Here is a 25,105-nt window from a genome sequence, read left to right as displayed (position 1 = left end):
TTCCCCAACCTTTGGGCTGTAGACATTTACAAGCAAACATATTGCTAAACTCATCAATATTTTTAAAAGATAGGAGTGGGCACCTGCTGCCATAGAAGCCTCCAAGAAGGGCAGGGAGAATGAAATGGCTTCCTTTCTGCCAATGTAATCATTTACAATGAGGACCAAAAATGTCTTTGAGGCTGGAATGCTCATGTCAGCATGACTAGCCATTTTCTCCCTGTAGGCAGACCTATAAAGGAATCCTGTTAATGAGGAGGCTGCTCGATGAGCTTGGAATTCAGAATAAGGGGAGTTGGTTGCGTACTTTAAATGTTTCATGACCTTCAGAATCAACAGCAGGATGCATCCATCTCCCCAACAGGGACAGCCTTCAATGGGGCCTTCATATTCACAGACTATTGATTGATCTCTAACCTTTTCAAGACTGTCAAGAGATACTCATCTGCCCTTCAGCCCAGCAGGGGGCTGAGGTTGGGGGTGGGGAGCCGAATGTAAGTTCTTTTTGCCCTTTTCCACAGGGGTAGGTACCCCCTCAGTCTCTAAAAGGGATGAACTGGACAGGTGAAATGAGAGTGGGATGGAGCGGGGGGGAGACACGGCCTGCGCGTACTTGGGGAAGAAAGTTCTGTGGAGAATATCATCCCCGTTTTGGAGAGGTGTGCAGGGAAGAGTGGGGGCGGAGAAGAAATGAATAAAGACGGAAAGATTCATGGATTTAGGTTTTAACTCTAATGTGATGAAACAGAGTCCACATTGGCCATTATTACAACTCATACTACACAGGAAGTCAGTAGAGTTCATACATGGACCATGTGTTGCTAGGGGAAGCAATGGAGTGAGTCCCTAGCTCTCCTACTTGGCAGCCTACTGTTTGGCTTAGAATCCTTGACGACTTTCCAAAACTTCATTTACTACTCAGAAATAATGCAACGTCCTTTCTGCTGACCGTTGATGAGAATTACCTCTCAGATATGCAGATGCTCTTATCTAATGAAAACATTTTAGGTGCTATGTGCAATACAAATCATACCTGGTAACCTAACACAGACATATAATTCTTTACCTTAAGTTTATTTCCATCCAACTGCAGGAGTTGCTCTCCAGTGATGTTTTGGGCACTGAATTCAGATACATACTGCTCCAGATTTAGGCTCATTAGCCAGTGAGAAACCTGCTGCACGCTCCATTCATGAACGGCCCGATTCTGACACTGACTGTGTTTGGGAGACTGTCCATCATCAAGGATCTGAGGTAGGAATGTTACGCAGCGTTGTTAAAGGACCAAGATGCTAGGGCTCGGCACGGCTTATTACGCTATCAAAAGGAATCTTTTGCCTACTAGAGCCACATTTATTTTTAAACCGTAAAATGATTAAGCTATGGTTCTAGTTGTGTGTGTGACACACACACACACACACGCGTAATTATCACCTACATTGTTTAGGTATTTGGAAATTTAAAAATTCCCCCAGATAAAGCGGCATTATTAATGTAGGATGTTTTATATTGAAAAATACACTCCAATGTTGCAAGTCTTATGCTAGAACACTTTGGAAAGATTATGAGATGCAGAAAACGAGTATTTCATTCATCTCTATATGCAATGCATCACTCTGCATGTAGCCTCGGATGAGACGTTGGAGATATATAAAAATACATTTAAAAATATTGAGGTATCTTTCCCTTAGAAGGGGATGGTATTACGTCCTCAAGCGTTGTTAGGGGAAATTTCACAGCCATGATTTCATGTGAGCAGCAAGCGAACCTGTGAGGAAGGCAGGGCAGGTAATGTCCATAATGACTTTTAATAAACGAGGGAAGTGAGGCTCGGCAAGTCTACAGATCTGTCCGAGACCACGCAGCTAGCAACGGGTAGAGCTCAACAGGTAGTGGTTTATTCCAAATCTTAGGCTCTGCCCAGCGCAGAACATCGCTTTTAATAGTGCAGAGGGCAGCTTGGTCCCTAGCACCTCTAAGCTGAGAGGCGATGAAGATGAAGACAGGTCTGGGAGGAAAGACAAGGGTCACCTCGGGGAACACTGACAAGGGGATGGGGTAAGCCGAGATGAAGGCAAAGGAGGTGGAACAGAATGGACCGTGTCAGGGTAATGGCGATGGGGGATCAGTCGAGGGACTCTGGAGGTAGAATGTGGCGATCCTCTTGACTCAGAAATATCTTTTAAACTTAGATAGAGACAAGGGCAGAGAGTGAAACTATTTAGGACAAGGAAATCCTCCACCACAGACACCAGTATTCTTGCATCGTTTGAGTTTTAAATCATTTTGCAGAGAGAGAAGAGAAGGTTCGAACAATACCACATAAGCCACCACACGCAGCCCACTGATAGCTCACCTCGTCATCTATCATATCCAGGCTCTGAGTGAGGGAGCAACAAAGGAATCAAAAAGAAAAGTGTTATAGAAATAGGAAACACAACATACACAGTACAAAGTTTTAAAATTAAAATCACGCCAAGCCTGAAGAGTATGGGCAGAAACATTTAAGAGAAAAAAGTTTCATAAAACAAAAATCATGTTAGAAAGAAATAACTTAGAACAAATACTCGCAGCAACAATGTCTTTATTTACAGTGCTTCTCTCCCTCCCACCCCCTGCCCTAAATACTGGTATTTGTTCCTCTCCTTACCTCTTGGGGCACTAAGTCAATCACTAATGTAATATCCTGCTTCTCTGTACACATTTATCTTCTGGGAATTCTTGGCAATGCTAATTTGACCCTGGCTTCTAAATAAGTGATTCTCACCCAGTTTTCCTTCCTTTTGGGAACTGTATACCTCTCTCTGTCTCCACTGCAGAGGTTCTCAGTGAGGGGCCATGCCCTACTCAGAGGGAATATCAGAGTCCTGGGGCAGAGGTGATGATGGGGGGGAGGCGAGTGAGAAAGGGGATGGATAGTCTGTCAACTCCCCTGATTCCTGAGCTGTTCCCTATGTGTGCTCTCTAGTGCCCAGGCTTCCATCCCCACCCCTCTGGTTAGCATCATCTCAATTACATCAGAGAAAGGCGGAGGAGGTCCCTGGAGGGCTTAAAGGGCTCGGAAACAGTCCTTTGTCTTCACGTTGAGATAGAGAGGGAGAGAAATCATGATTTCCTATCAAGCATGAAACCATGATCCCAATGATTTATAACAAAATCTACTTAAGAACGTCTTCCTGGTGGTAGGTGATGGGAACAGTGGAGGATCTGAGCGCCATGAGCATACCTCATCTGATGACAGCACTAAGGACTGGGAGAGCCCTGTAGTTTTGGGTTCTGCTCCTAGGCCACTCAGGTCTGCCGAACTGGTGCTGCTGGGACTGAAGTCATCATTGAAGGTAAAATTCTGTAAAAGTAGATGAAGCTCAGTGTTAAATGAGCACAGCGAGGGAACCAGAGGTAGGTGTATTTGCAAGTTCTAAAAAGCCTCTCTTTAAGTAATCTTAGGAGAAAATCATATTTGGTTTGGTGATGACCTTCAAGTGGCAGTGGTTGAGAGCACTGTGCCTTTTGCAATTGATAGGGAATTCTGGGTGCTTTCTCCATCAGATAGGAGGATAGGTGTTTTGGAGAAATGATTCTTTAATCTCTCTTCAAGGATACGGCATTCATTATCCTCTGCAACTGCTCAGAGGAGTAATATTAATAAGCCTATCTTCTTTGACCCTAATTGTGATGAGTAACAGTGCAAGTAAAAATACAAGATGGTGTGGAGAGCCTGAGTTATTAGGAACAGATGGCCATCCATATTAGAAAGGTAGCTTGAGCACCCCCTGGGAAGGATCGCTTGCTGTTGGCCGTGATAAATACTGTGAGAAATGGCAGATCCTCCCCTGGATATAACCTTCAAGACGATGAGTTCTGGGGGAGGTCACAGACTCAGTGTAAATACATGAGTAGTTACATGCTCAAACACAACTCTCACACAGCATCGACAGAGCACCAAAGAGGCTACAGAACAGGTACACTTTCCAAATAATCACCTGGGCGGGGGGAGCTGGGCAAGGGGTGGGGGGAGGGGTGTGAACAAAAGTTCCTCAGATCTTCATTAAAACGTTCAGTGGATATTAAAGTCAAATACGTTCACAATGACCACATAGCTGCATTCGTGAAAATGTCTTACACCAAATCTGGAGTCTCTCCGTGGCAAGATAATAGTAGAGTTATTCCAACTACATTTAGATTTCTCAGATCCAGTACTAAAAATGTTACAAGATCAGAGTGATCTACTGCTGCCCAGACTTTCTTGCTACTAATTCTAGAATGACTGGCTTCCTAGGAACTCGAAGCCCTTGGCCAACACCATCTTGTTTCATATTCCACTTCCATAGGGATTGGACTGTTAGGTTTCCATTAGGTTCCCTTGCCACTGGGTTCAGTCGGTTGTCAAAAATGAATACCATGCCAGAGGCTGGAGAAATCAGTTCCAAACAAACCCCAAGGTCTGCTAAAACTTCAGACATGGAAACGAAATCCAAGAACGTGGAGAGCTAGGCTAGTAGAACACTTAAGCAGGAGAGCATTTAACACAACACATTACTATTTGATATTGTCAACAGAGACACAGCCCCAAACCCTGTCAAAACCCTGTGAGCTGTTGACCTCAAGAAAAGAGTTAAATTCAAGTAACATTAATCACACATTTCTGTTTGAGAAAGAAAAGCAAACACAGATAAAAGGAGACCAAACAACATGTGAAAGTTAGCCACCGTATGTGCTTCAATAAAATGTTAGGTAAGGTTTGCAGCGTCATGCTGGAAATAACCATTGTGCATTTGAAAACAAACAACATCCATGCCTTGTATTTTCTAATTCTGCTAAAGTTAAGAACTTTGGTGATGAGATTATAAGTTTTTCAACATGGAAGTTTGATTTAAAAGAAGATACAAGCAAGGGGGCTATGGCAGCATTGGTTTGTTTTAAAGAGTTTCATTTAGATATATTGAACACGTATTCAGTCCCAAATTTATTTGTTTTCCAGTAAATCTCGAAGAACGCGGTAAAAATAGTCTTGTAATGTAATTTAAAGTGGCATACTTCGTAAACAGATCTATCATACTGGTCCATGACTCAAATGCATCTTTCCCAGCATGGCTTAACTGTCAAACTGAGATTAAACAGCAGTATGTGAAAAGACAGGCAAATCAAAGATTAACGTACAATCTAGAATGGAACAGAATTAAAGAAGGTGATGGTTAACGGAGGCTTTCTTTCTCCCCACACAGGAAATACCATGCATGGTTTATTGCAGTGTTATCACATTGGTTTCTCAGGTCCAGAGTAAACACACAAGTTGAGAATGCTTTCCAAAGACTGAAGAGGAGGAAGGATTTGGGGTTTTCTTGTTTGCTTTTTAAATCCATGTGTTGTCTACCTTGGACCCCTTTTTATCTGAAATTAGAGTTTCAGGAGAAGGCTGAAGGGGACTTGTAGGTGAAGGCAGGTTTCTGAAGGAATAGGATCCTTTTCGGCTTTCGTTAAACCACGAGAAAGGCATGCATGGTGAGCGGGTGGTGACCTGCGCTGTGGGGGATGGCTTCGGTTTCCAGTGTTCCAGCCTGCCTCTGAAGATCCTGTATTATGAGACAAATGGGCACGTTAGACAAAGAAAGGGCAGATCTGACACTTGTTTAACTGAATTCTGAAGGGACTCTGAATCAAGTTCGAAGTAAGGGTTTGAAATATTGTTCTACACAACAGAGGAAAAAATTTGCATTTTTTACTAGGACATTAAGCTTAGTAGCTACCTTGTTTGAACGGAAATGGATTCTACAACAATGGTCAACATTTCCTCACCCCCACCACCTTTTTTTTTTTTTTAAGTTGCACAGAGCCCCATGTGGGGCTCAAACTCACGAACTGTGAGATCATGACCTGAACTGAAACCAAGAGACAGATGCTTAACCAACAAAGCCACCCGCGTGCCCCGCGGTCAACATTTTCATAGTGCTTTGCCATAGTGAATTCTTAGGAAATTTGCCTGATAAATGGATGTGGGTGAATTAAAGTCAGGGTGGGGCACCATCTTTCTAGAACTGCTATGAGGTTAACCATTGCAGCTGTCCCCTTATTTGGGTGACACAGCAGCGCCTTACCATTAGTGCCATTAGCTCTTAGCCAGCATTCTTTCCTGGCCTCCTCTGAACTCATGCTGCCAAGAGTATGAGACTTTGGAAAATGATGTATTTAAATACTTTGGAAATGTCAGGGCTTATGATGCTTGAAGCAGAACACATCCCTTATTGCTTTTTCATCATAATCTGAGTGCCTTTTTCTAGGAGGAGACCAGGCCACAAGTCTTAATACCCTACTTGGAGGTCCAGGGTCTACCACCACCTCTCGAGTACATGGCCTTGGTCTTCTCTTAGCCTCTATTTCCTCCTGTGTAAAACGTGGGTATTTTATGTATCTCCTATGTAGTTGTTAAGAATTACATGAGATAGTATGCGTGAAAGTGCTTGGGAATCTGTGAAAGTATGAAGGTCTATGGTTATTGTTTAACACTGAAAGGATTCAAAGTCATTTGAGAAACACAGTTTGAAGACTGATATTCTTATCAGTGCAAGTACTTGCATATTTACATTTATCTTTTGGTTAGAGAAAAATAATTACCAAGAGCTGAGGCAGGAATGGACAGCAGTTAATGTGCATCTTAGAAGAGGTCAACCCTCAATATGTCCCAATGGTATTTGCTACAATGTTTATTATATGTTAGCTGTTGATGTCATGCCAACAAGGAGATTCCTTTTCAGTTAAAAGTGCCTCCACACCACAGCCAGACAACTCAGGACCCACAGGCTTCTCAACTCTCATTTCAAGTTTACATAACTAGTAGAACACTCCTAACAGTCCCTGTTTATTTCCAAAGACTACTCTGAGAATCAAATGGGACAATAAATGTAAAAGCATCTTGTTAACAGCAAAGCAATATACAAATATAAAAGAATTACAAAAATAACGATTAAAGAGAATGGAGACATCAGTGAAATTTTGGTAGAATATTGAGATCGTAGTTTGGGTGAGTAAAATAGTTGGTCATTTAAAGATTCCAGAATACCTGATGATTATGATGGTGAGTTCCTTAAAAAACAAACAGACAAACAATAAAAGGGACTGTAAGGATAAGACAGAAAGCCCAATGAGAGATGTTGGTCAACCTTCAATTTCATCCTAAAGTCTAAATTAAAAAAAATCCTGTATCCTTAATTTTACTTACTTACTATTAAAAGATGGGGCAGAGGGGGTACAATAATTGAACTTGAGACATCATACTAGCAGAGGCAGACTGGTATTCTGCAAGAAGCACTTTTTATTCCTGGGTCATGGACCAGTGCAGTGTTTCCCAAACAAGTCTGGTAAGAATCATCTAGGGCAGATGCTCAAATACAGATTCATAGGCACCTAGAATTCCTGAATTTGAATGTGGGACAGAGGAAGGGAGGAGTTTGCCTGGAATCTATATTTTAACACATGTCTGAGCTGACATTTAAAGTTTTTAATAATATCTACATTTATTTATATTATCCTGGATGCAAGGATGAGGCTTCTGGGGCAGAACAAGTTACCATTTACTTACAGAAAATGATTGCACTGGTTCCCCATGCCCTAATTTCTTCTTTCTAGAGGGACACAATGAAAACCAGTTGTCATCCCATACTTGGTCCACACTGTAGGTAAGGAATCTAAACAATGCCAATCTGGGTGATTATATAGGAGAGGGACATAGTGCTGTTCTTACCTCCCCTCTGGCAGAGGGAGAGAAATCTTATCTCTTTAGCGTAAACAAATTCAACTAGGGAAGGATCTTGGGTCCTTACCCTTCAGAAAGTAATATATTGTCTTGGGGGGAGATAAGACCAACAGCTCAGGCTGAACAACCCTGGGAATGTCTCCATCAAGCTGGGTCTCATCCTCTCTCCCCATCCTACTCCTTGAAACTTTACCTCTGGGGAGGTAAATCTGTGCAGTTCTCACTATCTATCCAGTCATAATTTAGCTTTTGAGGCTTGACTTTGAAGCTCAGGTCCCAGAGTCCAGTAAAAATGTTCAGAAGCCTCTAACTGTGCAGAAACACAAAAATATTTTTTCTGCAGTTCCACATTCTTATAACTGGACATGTTTGAGATAAACTGGACCTAAAGATTATTTCCCCCTTTGGTTACAAACTTCTGGATCAATTAATCAAAGTATCATGGAAGCTTTTTTTTTTTTTTTTTTAAGAGCCCCACCCATAATTCAAAAAGGCACAGTAGGGTTTAAATATATGGATATTGTTTTAAAGTTTATAAACAGGTTATAATTAATGACAGCATGGCTATCTTGTCCTACTCCCAGTGAACTGCCTTTGAAACAATGCTTTTGGGACAGCCACCACCATCGCCATTTTTCTTTTTAATAGGCGGGAAATAAGAATATTTTTGCCTACCTGCTGTCATTCGAATGCCTTATTTGAAAAGGACTTTCAGTTCAACATCTATTCTGACCATACAACATTTTAAACAAAATTCCAAGACCACATCTAATTAAACTTTTTCATAAAAGCCTCAATTCCAGGAAAATATTCAAGACTAATAATCCCATGACAAATTGTACGTGCAGCACTGAAGACCGATCCAGAGGCCATAGTGAGTGTGATGAATGACATCATGGATGCTCAGATTCCAGTGACACTCAGAGGCTTTCTTCTCCAGCTTTCTATGCAAGATGATGGAAGAAATGGAGGAGCAGTCACGTAGAAAGCAAAGAAAGCCTACTTCTAAGGAAACAACCATGGTCCTCAAAGCTGCAAACCACCAGGTCCTGGCCTCCTTTGAAGAGGATTTTCCAGACTGACTGTGCCCCTGCTGACGCTGTATCCTGTACCCCTCATTTCTTTGTGTAGCCACGACTCTAAAACCCCATGAACTGATATAATCTCTGTGTGTTTCCTAGTATACCGAATGGTTAGTATGCTTCCATTTGCTTGGACCCAAAGTATATTCACTTAAAAAAGCAAACTCTCCATTACTTTATAATTACAGATCCATCAGCTTACCAGACATATTTTCTAAAATAAATACCAATGTCCCTCTGGACAATATGAATTCTTGGGCCTACAAAAGGAGCAGAGAGAGTTTGGAAATAGTCATGCCTTACTGACCACTCAGAGTCTGTTTCACTTTGTGGAGAAATCTGTCAAGAATAACATAAAATTCTTCCCTTCTTTCTCCTTCCTTCCCTTTCTTCCCTCCCTCGCTCCCTCTATTGACTTTTTTGACTCTGAGAGCTGGTTATGGTGTAAGGTGCATAAGCTTCATATAGATCCTTAATAATCCTCTTGAAAAATCAAGATTGGTAGAAATGAATGTTTACTGGATCTGAAAATAGTTTTCAGAGGGTCAAAATAGGTATGTGTTCTGTAATTCATCTTCTTTTTTAACTTGTACACTAAAGTCTCACTATCATTTTTGGTAAAAATGCAATTACAAGTCACGGATGTAACCCCGATTGTTTTACTGTTAGTAACTGAGAAAAAGAATGGCTTCAAATTAAATCTCTGTAATATTAAATTGCCAAGGGTGTGTGTGTGTGATGTGTGTGAGGTGGAGGGAGTAATTGTTTCCCGGCATTTAAGTGGTTTATAGCTCACAACTCTAGAGAGCAGCTAACCCAATTCCATACATCTTGAAACCAGTTCATCCTGGGGTCAGCACCCCAAAGTTAAGTTGCCCAGGTAAACATTCCTTAGTAATTCTTTTTTTTTTTTTTGGTTTGTCTTATATTAAATACAAGGTGTGTGAAGTTATTCGGAATAGAACTGAATGTCATCAAGATAAATTAGGAGTTCAGGAACTGGCAGAACATAAAAAGTATAAGCATAATATAGACTTTAAGCAGGTAGTTATGGAGGTTAATTAGAGAAAGTTAGGGGCAATCAGAGGAAGGGTTGCAGACTTCCATTTACTCAAATCAGATCAAGTAATTCTGTAAAGTTCTAACATCCACCAAGGAGACTGAAGTTTTAAAGCCAGCTCCTTCTGAAGGGCACTTGGAGACCCTGACAGTTAACAGCTATGACAAGCAGGTGTCCATGTGCAGCTTAGGCCAACCACCCTAGACATATCCTGCTTCCAGACCCTGAGTTACGGTCTAAACCTCTAATCCATAACCGATAGCCCATATGACATGGTAACTGTTTAACCTTAACTTGTGACAGGGTTTCTGGACATGCTAACCACAGAATATGGTAACTTGGCACAGCAAATATTTTAAGGTAAAGGAATCTGACAAATGGTAGGTACTCTGACCTCCCCCACTGCTCCCGAAGCAGGTCATAAGACCCTTACATGAGAGGTGCCCTCCCTATATACCTGGAGGAAAGGAACATCTTTATCTCTGTAGATGGAGGGACACTTAGAGAAATCTGAAGGAATGAACGAATAGGCCTTGCTAAGCTCCCCACTGTTTACTACTGTTAGTTCATACCCTTATGTTCTTTCATATTTTCCAAGACTTTTCAGTCTTCAACTAATCTAGCATTAAAATGCTCAGGCTTAACTGCTTCTCTGAGTCTTCATTTCCTTATAAAGTTTCCTGCATCACACAAAACTTACATTAAATAAATCTGTATGCTTTTCTCTTGCTAATCTATCTTCTGTCAATTTCATTTACAGGACTCCAACCAAAGAACCCAAGAGGGTACAAGGAAAAAAGGTTATTTTTTTTTCCTCCTCTACATTCATATGAGATGGAGAAACTGTTCCTTTAATGAGTTCCCTCCATAATGGGAAGGTTTTTTTTTTTAATTTTTTAAAAATGTTTATTTATTTTTGAGAGAGAGAGGATGAGAGAGAAACAGAGACAGAGAGAGAGAGAGAGGCAGAGACAGACACACAGAATTCGAAGCAGGGTCCAGACTCTGAGCTGTCAACACAGAGCCCGACACGGGGCTTGAACCCACAAACCGTGAGATCATGACCTGAGCGGAAGTTGAACGCTTAACCGACTGAGCCACCCATGCGCCCTGGGAAGATTTAAAATGAAACATCAAGAAGATTATGTAAAATAAAATTGATATTATCAAAATAAAAATGTTAGGTTTAGGAATAATAAATATATTGCTGAGGATTTAAGAAAATTTGTATTATTAGAAATCTGAGAGAGAAGTTTGTCTGTTGATTCTATCTTAATATGATTAATTGTTTAAGATGTAAAATAATCAAATTGATAAGAGCACTGGATGTTTACAGTCACTATGTTACCATTTTAATCTACTAGATTTTTGAGTTTTTTCAAGTGGAAAAGCGTTGACATGTTAGGAATGTAAAAGTTTGTCAAGTTTCAAGCGCTGGCAAGTACTTAAAAAGAAAACTGAATAAATTACATTTATAAACGCAGTTTTCTAAAATCAGGACAGGCAATTATGGGGGGAACAAGTCTGTGCTACTGAGTCTAAGCTAACATTATTCAGAGGTCTCCATAAAAGTGACTGCTTTTATTTTTTTACAAAATTTTACTAGGTGTATAAATAAAACAAAAAGATTTGTACGTTGAACTGAAACTGAAAAAAAAGTAAGTTGTAAAAACTGGAGACTTTAATAAGTTACTTTTAATTTATAACTCAAATAATCCCCTTTTTAAGAATGAAGCAACCTCTGGTCATGAAAAATATCAAGTGAAGGAGAGAATCTGTCAAAATTAAGCACTCTGTAGGAGCTTTACTGAGTTTTCATCACCATTGTTCATGATTTAAATATTTGCTTTAAAACGTGCTGGGCTTGGGGCGCCTGGGTGGCTCAGTCAGTTACACGTACGATTTTGGCTCAGGTCATGATCTCATGGGTCACCAGTTTGAGCTCCACATTGGGCTCTGTGCAGACAGCTCAGAGCCTAGAGCCTGTTTTGGATTCTGTATCTCCCTCTCTCTGCCCCTCCCCTGCTATCTATCTCCCTCTCTCTCTCTCTCTCTCTCAGAAATAATGAATAAACTTTAAAAATAAATTAAATAAAATTACTTAAAAAAAAACCAACAACCTGCCAGGCTCAAATTATTTTGCTATTTTCTAACGGCCATTCTCTTCTGGCCACTTACAATAGCATTTTTGTTTCCTATTTTTTAAAATAATTTTTGAAAAATGTTTATTTATTTACTTTAAGACAGAGAAAGCAGGTATGTGAGCAGGGGAGGGGCAGAAAGGCACAGAGAAAAATCCCAAGGAGCTCTGCGCTGATAGCCCCAGTGAGGGGCTCGATCTCATGAACTGTGAGGTCCTGACCTGAGCCGAAATCGCAAGTTGGACACCTAACTCACCAAGCTACGCAGGTGCACCTTTTAAAAGCATACTTCTAACATATTTTTTTCAGAGAAATGTTGGCTCTTCTGTGCGGTGTCTCTGTTAGGCAGAGGCGAGGTGCCGTTCTCTTCAGGCACATCTGCTCGTCTTGCTCATCAACACTTCTGAAAGGGACTGTTTCCACTCCAGCTCAAGAGCAGAGGCTGTGTGCCCTTGCTCAGCAACAGGGCAGAGCTGCCCTCCAGGCACATGTCACTAGAATGTTCTCAAACTCACTGTAATGCCTTGATCTACCTAAAGGTTCCTTGAGAGAAATATCTGTGAAGGGTTGTCTGAACTATAATCCCCAGTCCACTCATTCTTCAAGATATCACTAAAGTCAACAATGGATGAACCAGATGGCCAGCAAAATAGATACAGAGAATACTTGGTTTTACATTCCTCTGATCAGAATGGTTTTAAATAATAATACTAGTAATGATAACTGTTGACATTTATTAAGGACCTAAAACGTGCTTAAATGTGACTCTCAATCCTCCTGATGACCTGAAGAAGTATGAATATTTCCATCTTACAGATGAGGAAACGGACAGACAGGTTAAGGAACTTGCCCAAGACGTTAAGTGGCAGCTATGACTGAATCCAGGCTCTTTACTCTGACATCATGCTCTTTGCTTTTACTGAAATCCACTGTTATACTTATTATGCAGTTGTTGTTGAAGATTTTATATTTTAAGTACCAACCTTACTTTTTGCCTTACCTTTTTTCCCCCTATCCAATTTGCCTTTAAAATAAATTATGTTATTGTATCTTTTGTACCTCTGTATATAAACAAATTATATGTGGAACACAGAGGAACAGGTATAGATTTAAAAAAGAATAGACAAGAAGGAATACACATATTGTGATGAGTGCTGAGTAATGTATAGAACTGGAGTTGAATCATTACACTGTACCTAAAACTAATATGATACTGTATGTTGATTATACTTCAATTAAAAAAAATGAGGGGCGCCTGGGTGGCGCAGTCGGTTAAGCATCCGACTTCAGCCAGGTCACGATCTCGCGGTCCGTGAGTTCGAGCCCCGCGTCGGGCTCTGGGCTGATGGCTCAGAGCCTGGAGCCTGTTTCCGATTCTGTGTCTCCCTCTCTCTCTGCCCCTCCCCCGTTCATGCTCTGTCTCTCTCTGTCCCAAAAATAAAAATAAAACGTTGAAAAAAAAATTAAAAAAAAAAATGAAAGAAGAATAAACAAACATGAAAACATGCTAATTTATAGATCAATGAAATGACAAGTTAGAACTCCAAAAGAAGATGTTTTACATAGAATCATACAGATCGACACTATCCAACAGAAATATGAAGTACATATATAAATCAAACTTTTCTGGGAGTCATATAAGAAAAAGGTACAATTAATTTTATTTTATTTAACCCAAAATATTCAAAATATTATTATTTCAATATGTAATTGGTATTATAACATTTTAATAAGATATTTCACTTTTTTTTTCATCCTAAGTCTTTGAAATCCTGCATGCATTTTCTCCTACAATACATTTCAGTATAGACTAGCTACATTTCTAGTGCTCAAAAGCCACATCTGACTGGAGGCTAGCATATTGGACAGCATAGACAGAGATGGATGGGGATCAGAGACTATGGAGTTTGAATCCGCCTAATTATTTTTTGGTGGGAAATGAAGCTCCAAGAAATTCAGAGCCTTGCAAAGCAAGGATGAATGCTTGGATTCCGGCACCGTGATTTCCCACAGTTCATACTTTTAAGATGACTGCAAATTCACTTCCACAAAGGAGTGCCATCTCCCTCCCTTGTCATTTCCCCACATGTCTAGCCTTGTTCTAAGATACACGTAATTGCTCACAGGGCTTCCCATCGTCCCATTCAGCAACTCAACTGGGAGCTTCTTCCACAGAGCTCCAAAGCAGGCACCTCCACTGACATCAGTGGCTACTTAACACTAGAATTAGGATAGTATTTTATTTTACTCTTTGGTCTGAACAAGCTCTGACAACTACATGCTTCCTGCTTTTGTTATCTGCTATGCTGCCTATTTAAATCCACATTCACTGAGGACATATTGGAAAAGGATAGAACCAAGCCATATTTTTGGAAGGGCTTATTTATTATTATAATTACTTAACCTTATCTATTTGTTTCATGTTGCTCATGTATTTGAGTCATTATGCCTCCACAAGGAATACAATAAAGTAAACTCTTAACTCCTGAAGAAGGAAAAAACTAAGACCAAGACGGAACTTAGCAAACAGTCTTGCCTCTTTAGAGTCCGACAGCCTCAGGCTATAACTGATTGAATGACCTCATCAGATTTTTACAGCCTAGTAATGAAAAGCCTAAGAGATAAGATTACAAACTCAATCCATGAATCATTCCCTCATTTTTCTGAGAATGCTGCATGGAGGTGATGAGTTTATCCCAGTCCTCCATAGCTGGAAGGGGACCCTGCAGCTCATGGTGCTTATCAGCCACCTACCTGCAGGGGCCCCATGAAACCAAATCAATGCATTAAGCTCCTACAGGGCAGTAACTCTGCTTCCTGCCATATGTTTTAAAAGGTTCTGGGCCCATCATCAATCTCTATAGGAGAACACAGACTGTCATTAGATTTGATTAGCGTTAACCAATTACTGTGACAGCTCAAAAAGTCATTTTTGTGACACAGAAAAAGTCCCTCTTCTTCCCTTGTTCTTTCAGGATTTCAACTCTATGAATTCCTGTCAGTCTTGTCAAAACTTTGCTATAATTACAGATAATTGTACATTTATGATTCTAACTGAAAACGATTTTGTAGCATTGGTATGTGTGTAAATACTGGTGACCACTGAAGCAGAAGGACTCCAGAGTTAATATTTTAAAAACAGAGCTGGCTGGCTGCTGGTGCAAACGCTGGCATTAGCTGTAGGGATAGCCCACCCTTGACTCCCTGCGGTTTGCCTAGAGAAAGGGGAGCACTCACCAACAGAATCAAGATTTGCTTGCTGTTCACTCTGTACAAGGGGGTGATACCCGCTGGCCACTGTGATGAAATTGAGTCAAACCTTCTCCCCACTACTGGATGCCTCACTTACATCCCTTTTAGGGTGGAGCCTGAAGGTGACAGGTAGTGACTGTCTCAGAAGTCCAGGGACCAAAAGGACTGCAGTGTTACCAGAGAGGTGTCCCAGCTTCTTTCCCGTTGTGTATCTTGGCATCTCTCTCTCCCTGAAATAGTTGCATTATTTATTGCCTTTTTTTTAAATCCTGAGTATATTTATAGTTTTCTAAACTTAATTTTAAGGCACATAGTAGACTATTTTATATTTGTTACTCTGAAACCACATGAAGTTAAATTGCTTTTGTGTTGTATCATTGACTTATTTTTCCTGAGACTGGGGTCCTCAATGTAAACAGAGCTTTTTATCCTTTCTCCAGTGCACAACGTTAAAAACAAACAAACAAACAAAACAACAATGGACTAACACAATTAATTTGGGAATTATCTCTTCTCATCCCCCACCCTACTGTCCCAGAATCCCAGGAAGAAGGTACAATTTCTCACCAAGTTGTATGCCAGGAAAAAGAAAAAAAAAAAAAAAAAGAAAGAGTGGAGGACAACCTATAAAACAGGAAAGTGGTCCTCAAGTGATTTTACGACTTTTTATTGTTAGCATTCTGTTTCCTACTTAGTCTACACTAATGAGATGATCCCCAAATTTCATAAAGAAATTTACACATCATTAGATACATAAATAACTGGAGGTGAGGCATTGTGTTGGAAAGACATCTCGACAGGAAGCACAAGTCCTGTTGCATTAATTGCCCACTGCATAATTGTGGGCAAATCAATTAAATGCTATGAAGGTGAAATTCTTAATACAGTATGGTATTATTTATTATCTGCCCTCCCAATCTTTTTATAAGGACCAAATAAAGTGATAAATGTAAAACTGCTTTGTAACTTGCAAATAATAATTATAGAAAACTGTTATCTTTATTATTAGCTTTAAATACCTATGTGCCAGGTACCATTTAATTTATTTTTTAATTTTTTTAATGTTTATTTTTGAGAGAGACAGACAGAGTGTGAGTGGGAGAGGGGCAGAGAGAGAGGGAGACACAGAATCCAAAGCAGGCTCCAGGCTCCGAGCCGCCAGCACAGAGCCCGACACGGGGCTTGAACCCACGAACTGTGAGATCATGACCTGAGCCGAAGTTGGATGCTCAACCTACTGTGCCACCCAGGTGCCCCCCCACTTTTTTTTAATGTTTATTTTTGAGAGAGACAGAGTGCAAGTAGGAGAGGGGTGGAGAGAGTTTAAATTTTTTTTTTGAATTTTTTTAATGTTTATTTATTTTTGAGAAAGGGAGAGACAGAGCACAAGCAGGGGAGGGGCAGAGAGAGAGGGAGACAGTATCGGAAGCAGGCTCCAGGCTCTGAGCTGTCAACACAGAGCCCCATGCAGGGCTCGAACCCATGAACTGTGAGATCATGACCTGAACCGAAGTCGGGCTCTCAACCGACTGAGCCACCCAGGCGCCCCTTAAAATTTTTTTTAATGTTTATTTTTGAGAGAGACAGACAGTGCGAGCAGGAGGGGGACAGAGAGAGAGAGGCATTTTAAATGCTTTGTATGAAAACTCATTTAATCCTTACACTACAGTAATTAGGTAGCTACTGTTATTTACCCTTACTTCACATGAGGAAGTGGAGGCAAACGGGTTAAATAACTTGTCCAAGATTTTAAAGGTGGTAACTCAGAGAGCTCTTATCCAAACCCAGGCAGTCAAGCTCCATGCTTTATTGTCTCCTGATACAAATCTGAAGTTAAAAGTTGACAGCATGCAGTGTAAAGCTTACTGCTCTACAGGGAAGTCTTTATTGAACAATAAGCAGAGTTGGTAGGGCCTGAAAAAAAATCAACTAAACAGCTAAGTCCAGCAAGAGACGAGGGTCTTTCTTTCATGCATGGGGACAGAGCAGTCTTGAAAGCCAACAAGGTTCTTAAATGTAAAATTACCCTTTCAGACTTAACAAAAACAGGACGTTAGTACTGTGGGTAGCCAGGCAAAAAACCTGAAATGTGCCCAGTTGACATATCACATTGATGCTGTATTTAGATAAACATTTACTGAAACTGCACATGTGACTGTAATTCTGCAACTAAGCCAGTGGATATTCCCAAAGCCAGTGTAGGCTATAACTGGGGCAAGACAAAAACAAGCTGATTGCACAATTTCTCTTTCATCTCACTTCTTGGTAGATTGCCTCAGCTCATGGATACTGACCACTGATTTTGGTGAACAATGGGAGGGGGCCAGAAAGTGTAGATCACCCACCCATACCTGCTACCTGGAGAAAATCTATTGGCTTCTTTTTCTTTCCATTTCTTTCCCTTGTTGGAATTCCTTCGCAAAGGTGCCCTATAACGACAGCACAAAGTCAGAAAGGGGAAACTGACATTTTTCTCTTTTAGTCCTTCCTTCACAGAGGGTTTGTGTGTTACATCATGAAATGCTTACCCCAGATCCACAAACTTGCGCTTAATTTTTCCTCCTTGCACCACCAGTGAACTGGATGCCCTTAGTGATTTGGGATCTTTGGCACCATCTAGGATACACACACATGTGAACAAGACCAATTATTATTATTTTTTTAGGGTATGAGTCAAAAGTCAGTGCATCTCGGAATCTAAGGAGTTTACCCCAATTCCAAAGTATAAAAGAAAATAATGTATGCCTTGTTTTTTTTTTTTTTTTTTTTTTTTTTTTAAGCCAGAGGAAACACAGCTATGTTGAGGAACATTCAGTTAAGCCAGGAGAGGTCCTGCTGGACAGAAGCCCAACACTCATCACAAAGAGTTTTGGCTTCAGATATATTGGAATGAACAAAGTAAGCAAGAATAAACACTATCAAATAATTCTTTTTTTTAAGTTTATTTATTTTGAGAGAGAGAGAGAGAGCATGCAAGTGGGGGAGAGGCAGAAAGAAAGGGAGGGAGAGAATCCCAAGCAAGCCCTGTGCTGTCAGCACAGAGCCCAACATGGGGCTTGATCTCAGGAACCTCGAGATCATGACCTAAACTGAAATCAAGAGTCAGACGCTTAACCAACTGAGCCACCCAGGCACCCGTAATTCTTTACATTCAAAGAAGGGGACTGACATGACTTTCCTTTTGTTCCTTCTCTGGCTTCAACTCTGTTTCAAATGTCCAGGCTCTGGGGGCACTTGGGTGGCTCAGTTGGTTAAGTGTTGACTCTTGATTTCAGCTTAGGTCATGATCTCACAGTTCAGGAGATAGAGTCTCATGTTGGGCTCCATGCTGACAGTACAGAGCCTGCCTGGGATTCTCTCTCTCCCTCTGTCTCTATCCCACCCAACCTCATGCACAAGGGCGCACATGAGCCCTTTCTCTCTCTCTCTCTCAAAATAAATAAATAAATAAATACACTTAAAATTTTTTTTTTCAACGTTTATTTATTTTTGGGACAGAGAGAGACAGAGCATGAACGGGGGAGGGGCAGAGAGAGAGGGAGACACAGAATCAGAAACAGGCTCCAGGCTCTGAGCCATCAGCCCAGAGCCTGACGCGGGGCTCAAACTCACGGACCGTGAGATAGTGACCTGGCTGAAGTCGGACGCTCAACCGACTGCGCCACCCAGGCGCCCCAATAAATACACTTTAAAAAGAAATAATGCCTGGGCTCTGTGCTTCATACCTTTCCTGCCTTTGGGTTTCGGTGCCTTCTGACAGGAACCCAGACCACTTCCCCCATTTCTCCCAAGTCCAGTACAGAAAGTCAGGCCTGAGAGTCTGGGAGATTCAGGGAGAAAGTGAGAGTCAAAGCCTTCCTTTCTGGTCTCTCCCTTGCTAATGGCCTGTGGCCAGTTCTGGAACTGAGGAGGGCAGATCATGGGGGAGACTTTTTAAGCTGGGGCTCAGCTATAAAACATTTATATCTTTGAAAGGCTTCTCTTAGAAGCTGGGTTGGAGCACTTGGCTGGCCTCCTATGATGAGGAAGATGCCAAAATTTCCTCAGTGTTTGAAGCTGAATGATCTTTGCCTCTTTGAGTTATGCTGGCTCTCAAGGGCAGCAGCTGCTGGGGGATGGGAATACTCAAAATGACGCCAAAAACCAATCAGAGGAGAGGCTTTGAGAATGGCGTTCAATGTCAAATGTAAGAGCTAGATTCCATGGGTGGCATTTATTCCTCCTTAAACATAGTAGATAATTCATAAGGTTCTATCTGGAACTATTTAGCAAAGGATGTTGTTCAGTGTTAAGTTTTAGCACATCCAGTCATCTGAGATGACTAACAAAGGGTGTTTTAAATTTGATGCATATTGGTGTGTGAAACTACTCTTTCCTAATTGTCTGTTGGTGTCTGTCTCTATCTTTGTAAAATTAAAAATATTCCAGCAATTTTCTGGTATGGAGTATAGACAGAAAAGTGCTCCTACAGAAGTGTTTAATTAACCTTGCTAATTAATTTTGCTTATAGTTGTATTTCAGGAGAAATTTCTAAACACACACACAAAACATGAAGTGCACACACAGTTTTTATTTAGGAGTCTGCATTCAAAGCTCTTAAAGAAGCACAAGATGTTTACAAACTCTCAAGATTTTTAGCAATGAGCTCTTCATATTTTTAATGATCCTTAGATTACAATAATTCCTTGGAATGTACTTAATGGAACAGAAGAGTCAGAGATATGTCCACATCAAAATCCACTTCTTGTCTCAAATATTTATTATGAATATTTGCATCATCACCCAGGGTAACAGGATTAAAGAGCCACAGATGTGAGATATACACATAAAGAAACTCCAGGGTCATGGCACAAATACCTTCTGAGGTGATTTTGCTAATGGACATAGAATTTTTAAAAAGTAGGATTTCGATTTTTTTAATAGAAGCCAAAGGAAAAAAAAAAAGGTGCCAGATTCCTTCAGATCAATCCTAAGGCGACTCTTAATGGCTAGGACTGTGCAAAGTTTAAAAGGAGACTGCCTAATTATTTTCTGAATTAGAGGTAGCTGGGAGATGTTTTAACGAGTAGCGAGAGGACCAGATGAGACGATGTACATGGAAACACTCTGTAACCTATTAGTGTTGCAGTTATTTGGGCATCTTGGGACTAAAAGCCTGATTCTGCCCATTACAGAGCCTGCTGCTAGGCAACCTCATGTCATTATCTCACACATTTGCCAAACTGTGTTCCAAGGAACACTTAAATGAAGGCTTTCACAAGGCTGAAGAGGCAAGATTAAGTAATAATGCACTTCCCTGTTTTAAATCAATCAAATACATCTTTAATGCATATTAGGACTTCCAGTCTACATAAAAACCAACACTGGATTGGCTGGATTTCAGGAAAAGAAAAAAAAAAGCAATTTTGTTTTTGTTTATTGATTCAGGTTTACGTAACATTTCCATCAGGCTTTTTGAAATCTCTCCAATACTACCTTCAAGAGCAATCGGAAGTCTGAGCCAACAGGTTGGGCACGGCAGCTTTACACTTTGGCAATCTGGCCTTCATTCTTAAAGGTAGTAAATGATCTCCCCATGGCTACATGCTAAGGCCTTTCTTTCTTGTCTTGTGCTGCATTCTCCTTCCTCTCACTGCAGTCAGAGTCCTGACTCCCTCTTCCTCTCCTCTGGGGACTCCCAAAGCTGCTCCTCCAGACCAGCTTCTCTCCTGACCTTCTTTATTAAAAAAAAAAAAAAAAAAAAAAGAGTTCATTGTCTTCCTCCCATAATATTTCTGATTCCTTATTTTCTATTGATGACAGGGCCATATTTTCGGAGGCTAGAAACCCTGTGATCAGTTTTGTCCTCCTCACTTTCTTCCCCTGTGTCTGGGCAACTTAGACTTCAGGGGTTCTTGAATGGCCCTTTTCTGCCATTGTCTATTGTTCCTCTTTGGAGGTTATCCCTCCCAGGGTCTCCTGACTCATCTTGCCCACACCTAATGTCTTTTCCTTTTTATCCCTCTGTTCAAACATCTCTGGTTGCCTAGTAATATAGAGACGTATCTACAGCACATAAATCCTACAGCTAATGATTTAACCTTCCTGTTCAATTTAATTGCAATCATCTACACTGCATAAACAAACTGCTTCAGGCAGGCTGGGGCAGCCCCATTCCTTTCAAGCCATCTCCTGTGTGCCTGTCTCTGCTAATGCCACTGCCCTGCCTTATCTGCCTTCCTTTCCCATCCTTCCCCTCACCCCACCCAAATAGTTCAATGCTCACTCTAATTGTACATTCCTTGTCAGGTCTTATTTACCAATCTCAGCTAGATGTAACCTGGCCCCTCCTCTCACCAATGATAAAATTTATAATTTCTACATGTATAAGAGCCTAATGCATTATATCAATAATAAATGAATCCTGTAAAGATTTTGCAAAGCCAGGTTCTACTTGCCAGGACATTAATTCAGCCAACTTTTTTTTTAAGTTTATTTTATTTATTTTTTTGGGGGGGGAGGAGGGACGGATAGAGAGAGAGAATCCTAAGCAGGCTCTGCACTGTCAGTGTGGAGCCCCCGAACCATGGGATCATGACCTGAGCCAAAATCAAGAGTTGGACACCTCACATACTGAACCACCCAGGCACCCCAATTCAGCAAATATTTTTGAAGGCATGTTCTGTGTCAGGCAATATGCTAACAGGCCTATATACACTTTGAATAATAACCTCTGGAAATCACAAGTAGAAAACTGATAGTGCTTAATTTATTCTTTTTAACCTTATCTGAACAAAAGCCCATTGTTATGGAAGTTTAGAGACCAAAATGTTATTATTAGGCTACTCAAAGAATGAGCATGAGGAAAATATTTTCATGCTTTCTACTGTCATATAACTTGTTTTACAAATCTCTGCAAATAATCTTATACTTCCTCTTGCTTTAACTGAAGTGGGGATAGATGTTTATCATTTATCTAGTTACAAGGGGGACTCCCTATACCCTATTTTCCACTGAGGTCCCTCAAATACAACAAAGTGATGATTTGTGAATGTGGTGTTGACATAATTTAGAAAACATCCAACTTCAATTAGTTGTTCAATAATTCCAGCACATTGTTAGCCTTGAAACTGTAGTGAAATACAGCTGCAACTTAATTATTACCTTGCAGTCAATTAATAGACCAAACATAACGGCATATTACTTAAAAAAAAATCTAGCTAAATGGCAACCAGAGACTAAGATATTTTCAGAGTTTATACAGCAATGATGAGTAGAAGCACATAAAGGCCCAGACCAGGGGTCTAGCTTTTTCTGTAAAGGGCCAGATAACAAAAATTTTAGGTTTTGGGCTATACAGTATTTGTCACAAATGCTCAACTCTGCTTATTGTAGCATCAGAGTAGACAGTACATAGCCAAATGAGTATGGCTGTGTTCCAACAAGACTTTATTTATAAAAACAGGTAGGGACCAGATTTGGTTTGATAACCTGCGTTGGTTATCTGGAGAGGCATGCCGGTTAATTTATTCAAGAAACTTATGAAGCATCAATTATATGCCACACTCTTTGATGGGGGCCAAGAACACAAAGATGAAAAAGATGAATGAGAAAACTGGCTCATCCTTGACAACTAGGTTACTTATCATACACAAAGTGATAGAAGCACAGGTAACAGTGTGAAAATTTCTGTGGGATCAGAGAGAAGTGAATAATTCACTGTGCCCGGAAATGGGGAGAGTATACTAAGAGTCCACTAAAGGAGGTGAGATTTAATCTGGGTTTGAAGAAGAACACAATTTCCCAGGATTAGAGAGTTACGTAAGAATGTAGACCTGAGGTCTTGCCGAACCTCATTCTAGTTCTTTTTCTGATGAGCCAATGAGTTGTAAGAACCTCACATGTGAACACACACACACACACACACACATGGAGGGAAACTGGGTTAACCATACCTAACCTCTGTTGAGTTCAGCTCTAAATAGATTAGTCTTATATTGCAAGGGACTTAAGAATTTTACAGAATGTTATTCCTCAAATTGGATTTTGAGGACAAGAAAGGTAGATCCCACTCTGATAATCCACATTGTATCAGCCCCTGCAATGTTATAACATTTTAATGATACTGAGGTCCGTTTCTTGGGAAGTGGGGAGGGAGAGTCCTGGAGGGACACAAAAATGCTTAAGTAACAGTGGCGCTGCGGTGAAATAGGCCATTCATCAGTCAGCCTAGTCTAATGAGCATATTCCGTATACACATCCAGTTAACTTTACTCTCATTTTATGCTCACTGAGCAACTTTCTGATTTATGAACCTACCAAGCAGGGGAGAGAGAACAGAACATATGAATAATGTTGGTTATTATGTCAGCTGTACCTCCCAAAGTAAATCAGAAAATTAGTATTCTGGTCTAGAAATAAGTGTTTTCTAAGCTAGAACAGCAAGAATCAGTCACTCTGAACTTGATTAAATCTGAATGTGTTATTAAGTTTCTGGACTTAGAAAGCTGAAGACTAGACCTTTGACTTTCAAGGTACCAACTGGTAATAGGCTGAGAGTCAGCTGACTGATGGTCTCTTTGACATCTTTCCAGGTATAACAGAGCCTGAGAGGGGAAGGCAGGAGAGAATAGGGCCTTCCCAGTCACTGAAGGTGACGATTGTGGGGTGTCAGAGACAGGATCTGTCATAACACAAACTAATAATAAGATCGCTATCTCTCTATCTCTATCTCTATCTCTATCTCTATCTCTATCTCTATCTCATCTGCAAACTCCTTGAGGGAAAAGATGGAATCTTGTTAATTATTGTATATTCAGCCTTAGCACAATGCCTGACACAGAGTAGCTGCTCAATAACTATTTGTTTAATAAACACATAAATGAATGGATGAATGTCAATGAACACAGAAGGTTGGAAATTTTTTATCAGGGGAACAAAAAAATCTGACTCACCGCTTTTATCTGCTCATAGTATCTAACAGTGGTTATTGTACTAGTAACTGACTATTTATAAAATTACTACTTTATCAAAGTTCAATGAACTGCTTCTTCCTTGTTACGCAGAAGCACCTTCAGCCCAGGAAGGCTTCGGGGGAAGCCCAAGTACTTGGCCTCTGGAGAAGAAGCTACCCACCTCCCATCTTGTTTCCTGAGCTGAGAGCTTAATCCCAAAGAAGAGAGAGCAGCAGACCAGGGAGGCATTCGGGAAAGGATGGAATTCTCACATTTTAATCCTACATTACTGCTAGTGGACTGTGGAGCACAATCTAAATCCATGTTCTCCTCCTCCCATCTGAAAGGAAACATCTGCTGAGTTCAAAGAATCATAATAAGTTAGAAATAAAAGAGAGAAATAATCTAAATAATATTTAGCCACAAAAAAATTTAGGAGTCATATTTCATGTGTGAGTGATCCATACTCCCTGACTATAATGTAAGTTCTTACAGATAACCAGTGATGTCTGATAAACAGTAGACCAAAAGTATTAACCTATTGCTCCAAAATATATGCGTCTGCTGTTTTGTCTTCTTATGGTCTTCAATTACGGTCTATATGCAGTTTTCTAAAGAGATGGTATTGCCACAAGTGTGTATCTGTAAAAGTGCCATTATAATTCACAGTTTAAGTTAATTAGTAAGAGTTTTTGAAGTCTTTAATTCTTTTGAAAGTAGGCCAAAATCACCATGCAAGCCCTCCACCAACTTGAGAACTACCTTTGATGATGAATTAGCAGGATCGACCTATTTTTTTTTTTGCCTCTACTGGTATTTTTTTACTTTCTAAGTACTCCATTTTTTTACTCCAAAACTTCTAGAAGAGCTGTGCTTAGGACTAGTCT

General features: G+C 40.4%; 1 protein-coding gene across 22 annotated transcripts in view; it reads right to left on the bottom strand.

Moving 5' to 3' along the window:
* PPP1R9A (protein phosphatase 1 regulatory subunit 9A) overlaps window positions 1-25,105 on the bottom strand; it is a 323,281-nt gene that overhangs the window by 1,868 nt on the left and 296,308 nt on the right. For 8 of the 22 annotated variants that reach the window (XM_045052398.1, XM_045052388.1, XM_045052389.1 and 5 more), the window contains 7 exons: window positions 17,814-17,901; window positions 17,637-17,714; window positions 15,387-15,515; window positions 5,375-5,573; window positions 3,227-3,346; window positions 2,357-2,380; window positions 1,067-1,249 (listed from right to left, as the gene is read on the bottom strand). In XM_045052398.1, coding sequence (XP_044908333.1) covers window positions 1,067-1,249; window positions 2,357-2,380; window positions 3,227-3,346; window positions 5,375-5,573; window positions 15,387-15,515; window positions 17,637-17,714; window positions 17,814-17,901 — 821 coding nt within the window. Of the gene's footprint in view, window positions 1-1,066; window positions 1,250-2,356; window positions 2,381-3,226; window positions 3,347-5,374; window positions 5,574-15,382; window positions 15,516-17,636; window positions 17,715-17,813; window positions 17,902-24,399; window positions 24,573-25,105 lie in introns of those variants that run through there. The other 14 variants (XM_019825492.3, XM_019825496.3, XM_011280391.4 and 11 more) reach the window with 9 other exon arrangements.

This window comes from Felis catus, chromosome A2 (assembly GCF_018350175.1).
Source record: "Felis catus isolate Fca126 chromosome A2, F.catus_Fca126_mat1.0, whole genome shotgun sequence".
Classification (NCBI taxonomy): domain Eukaryota; kingdom Metazoa; phylum Chordata; class Mammalia; order Carnivora; family Felidae; genus Felis; species Felis catus.
The sequence above is the reverse complement of the archived record's forward strand: the minus strand, read 5'-3'. Positions and strand labels throughout refer to the sequence as shown.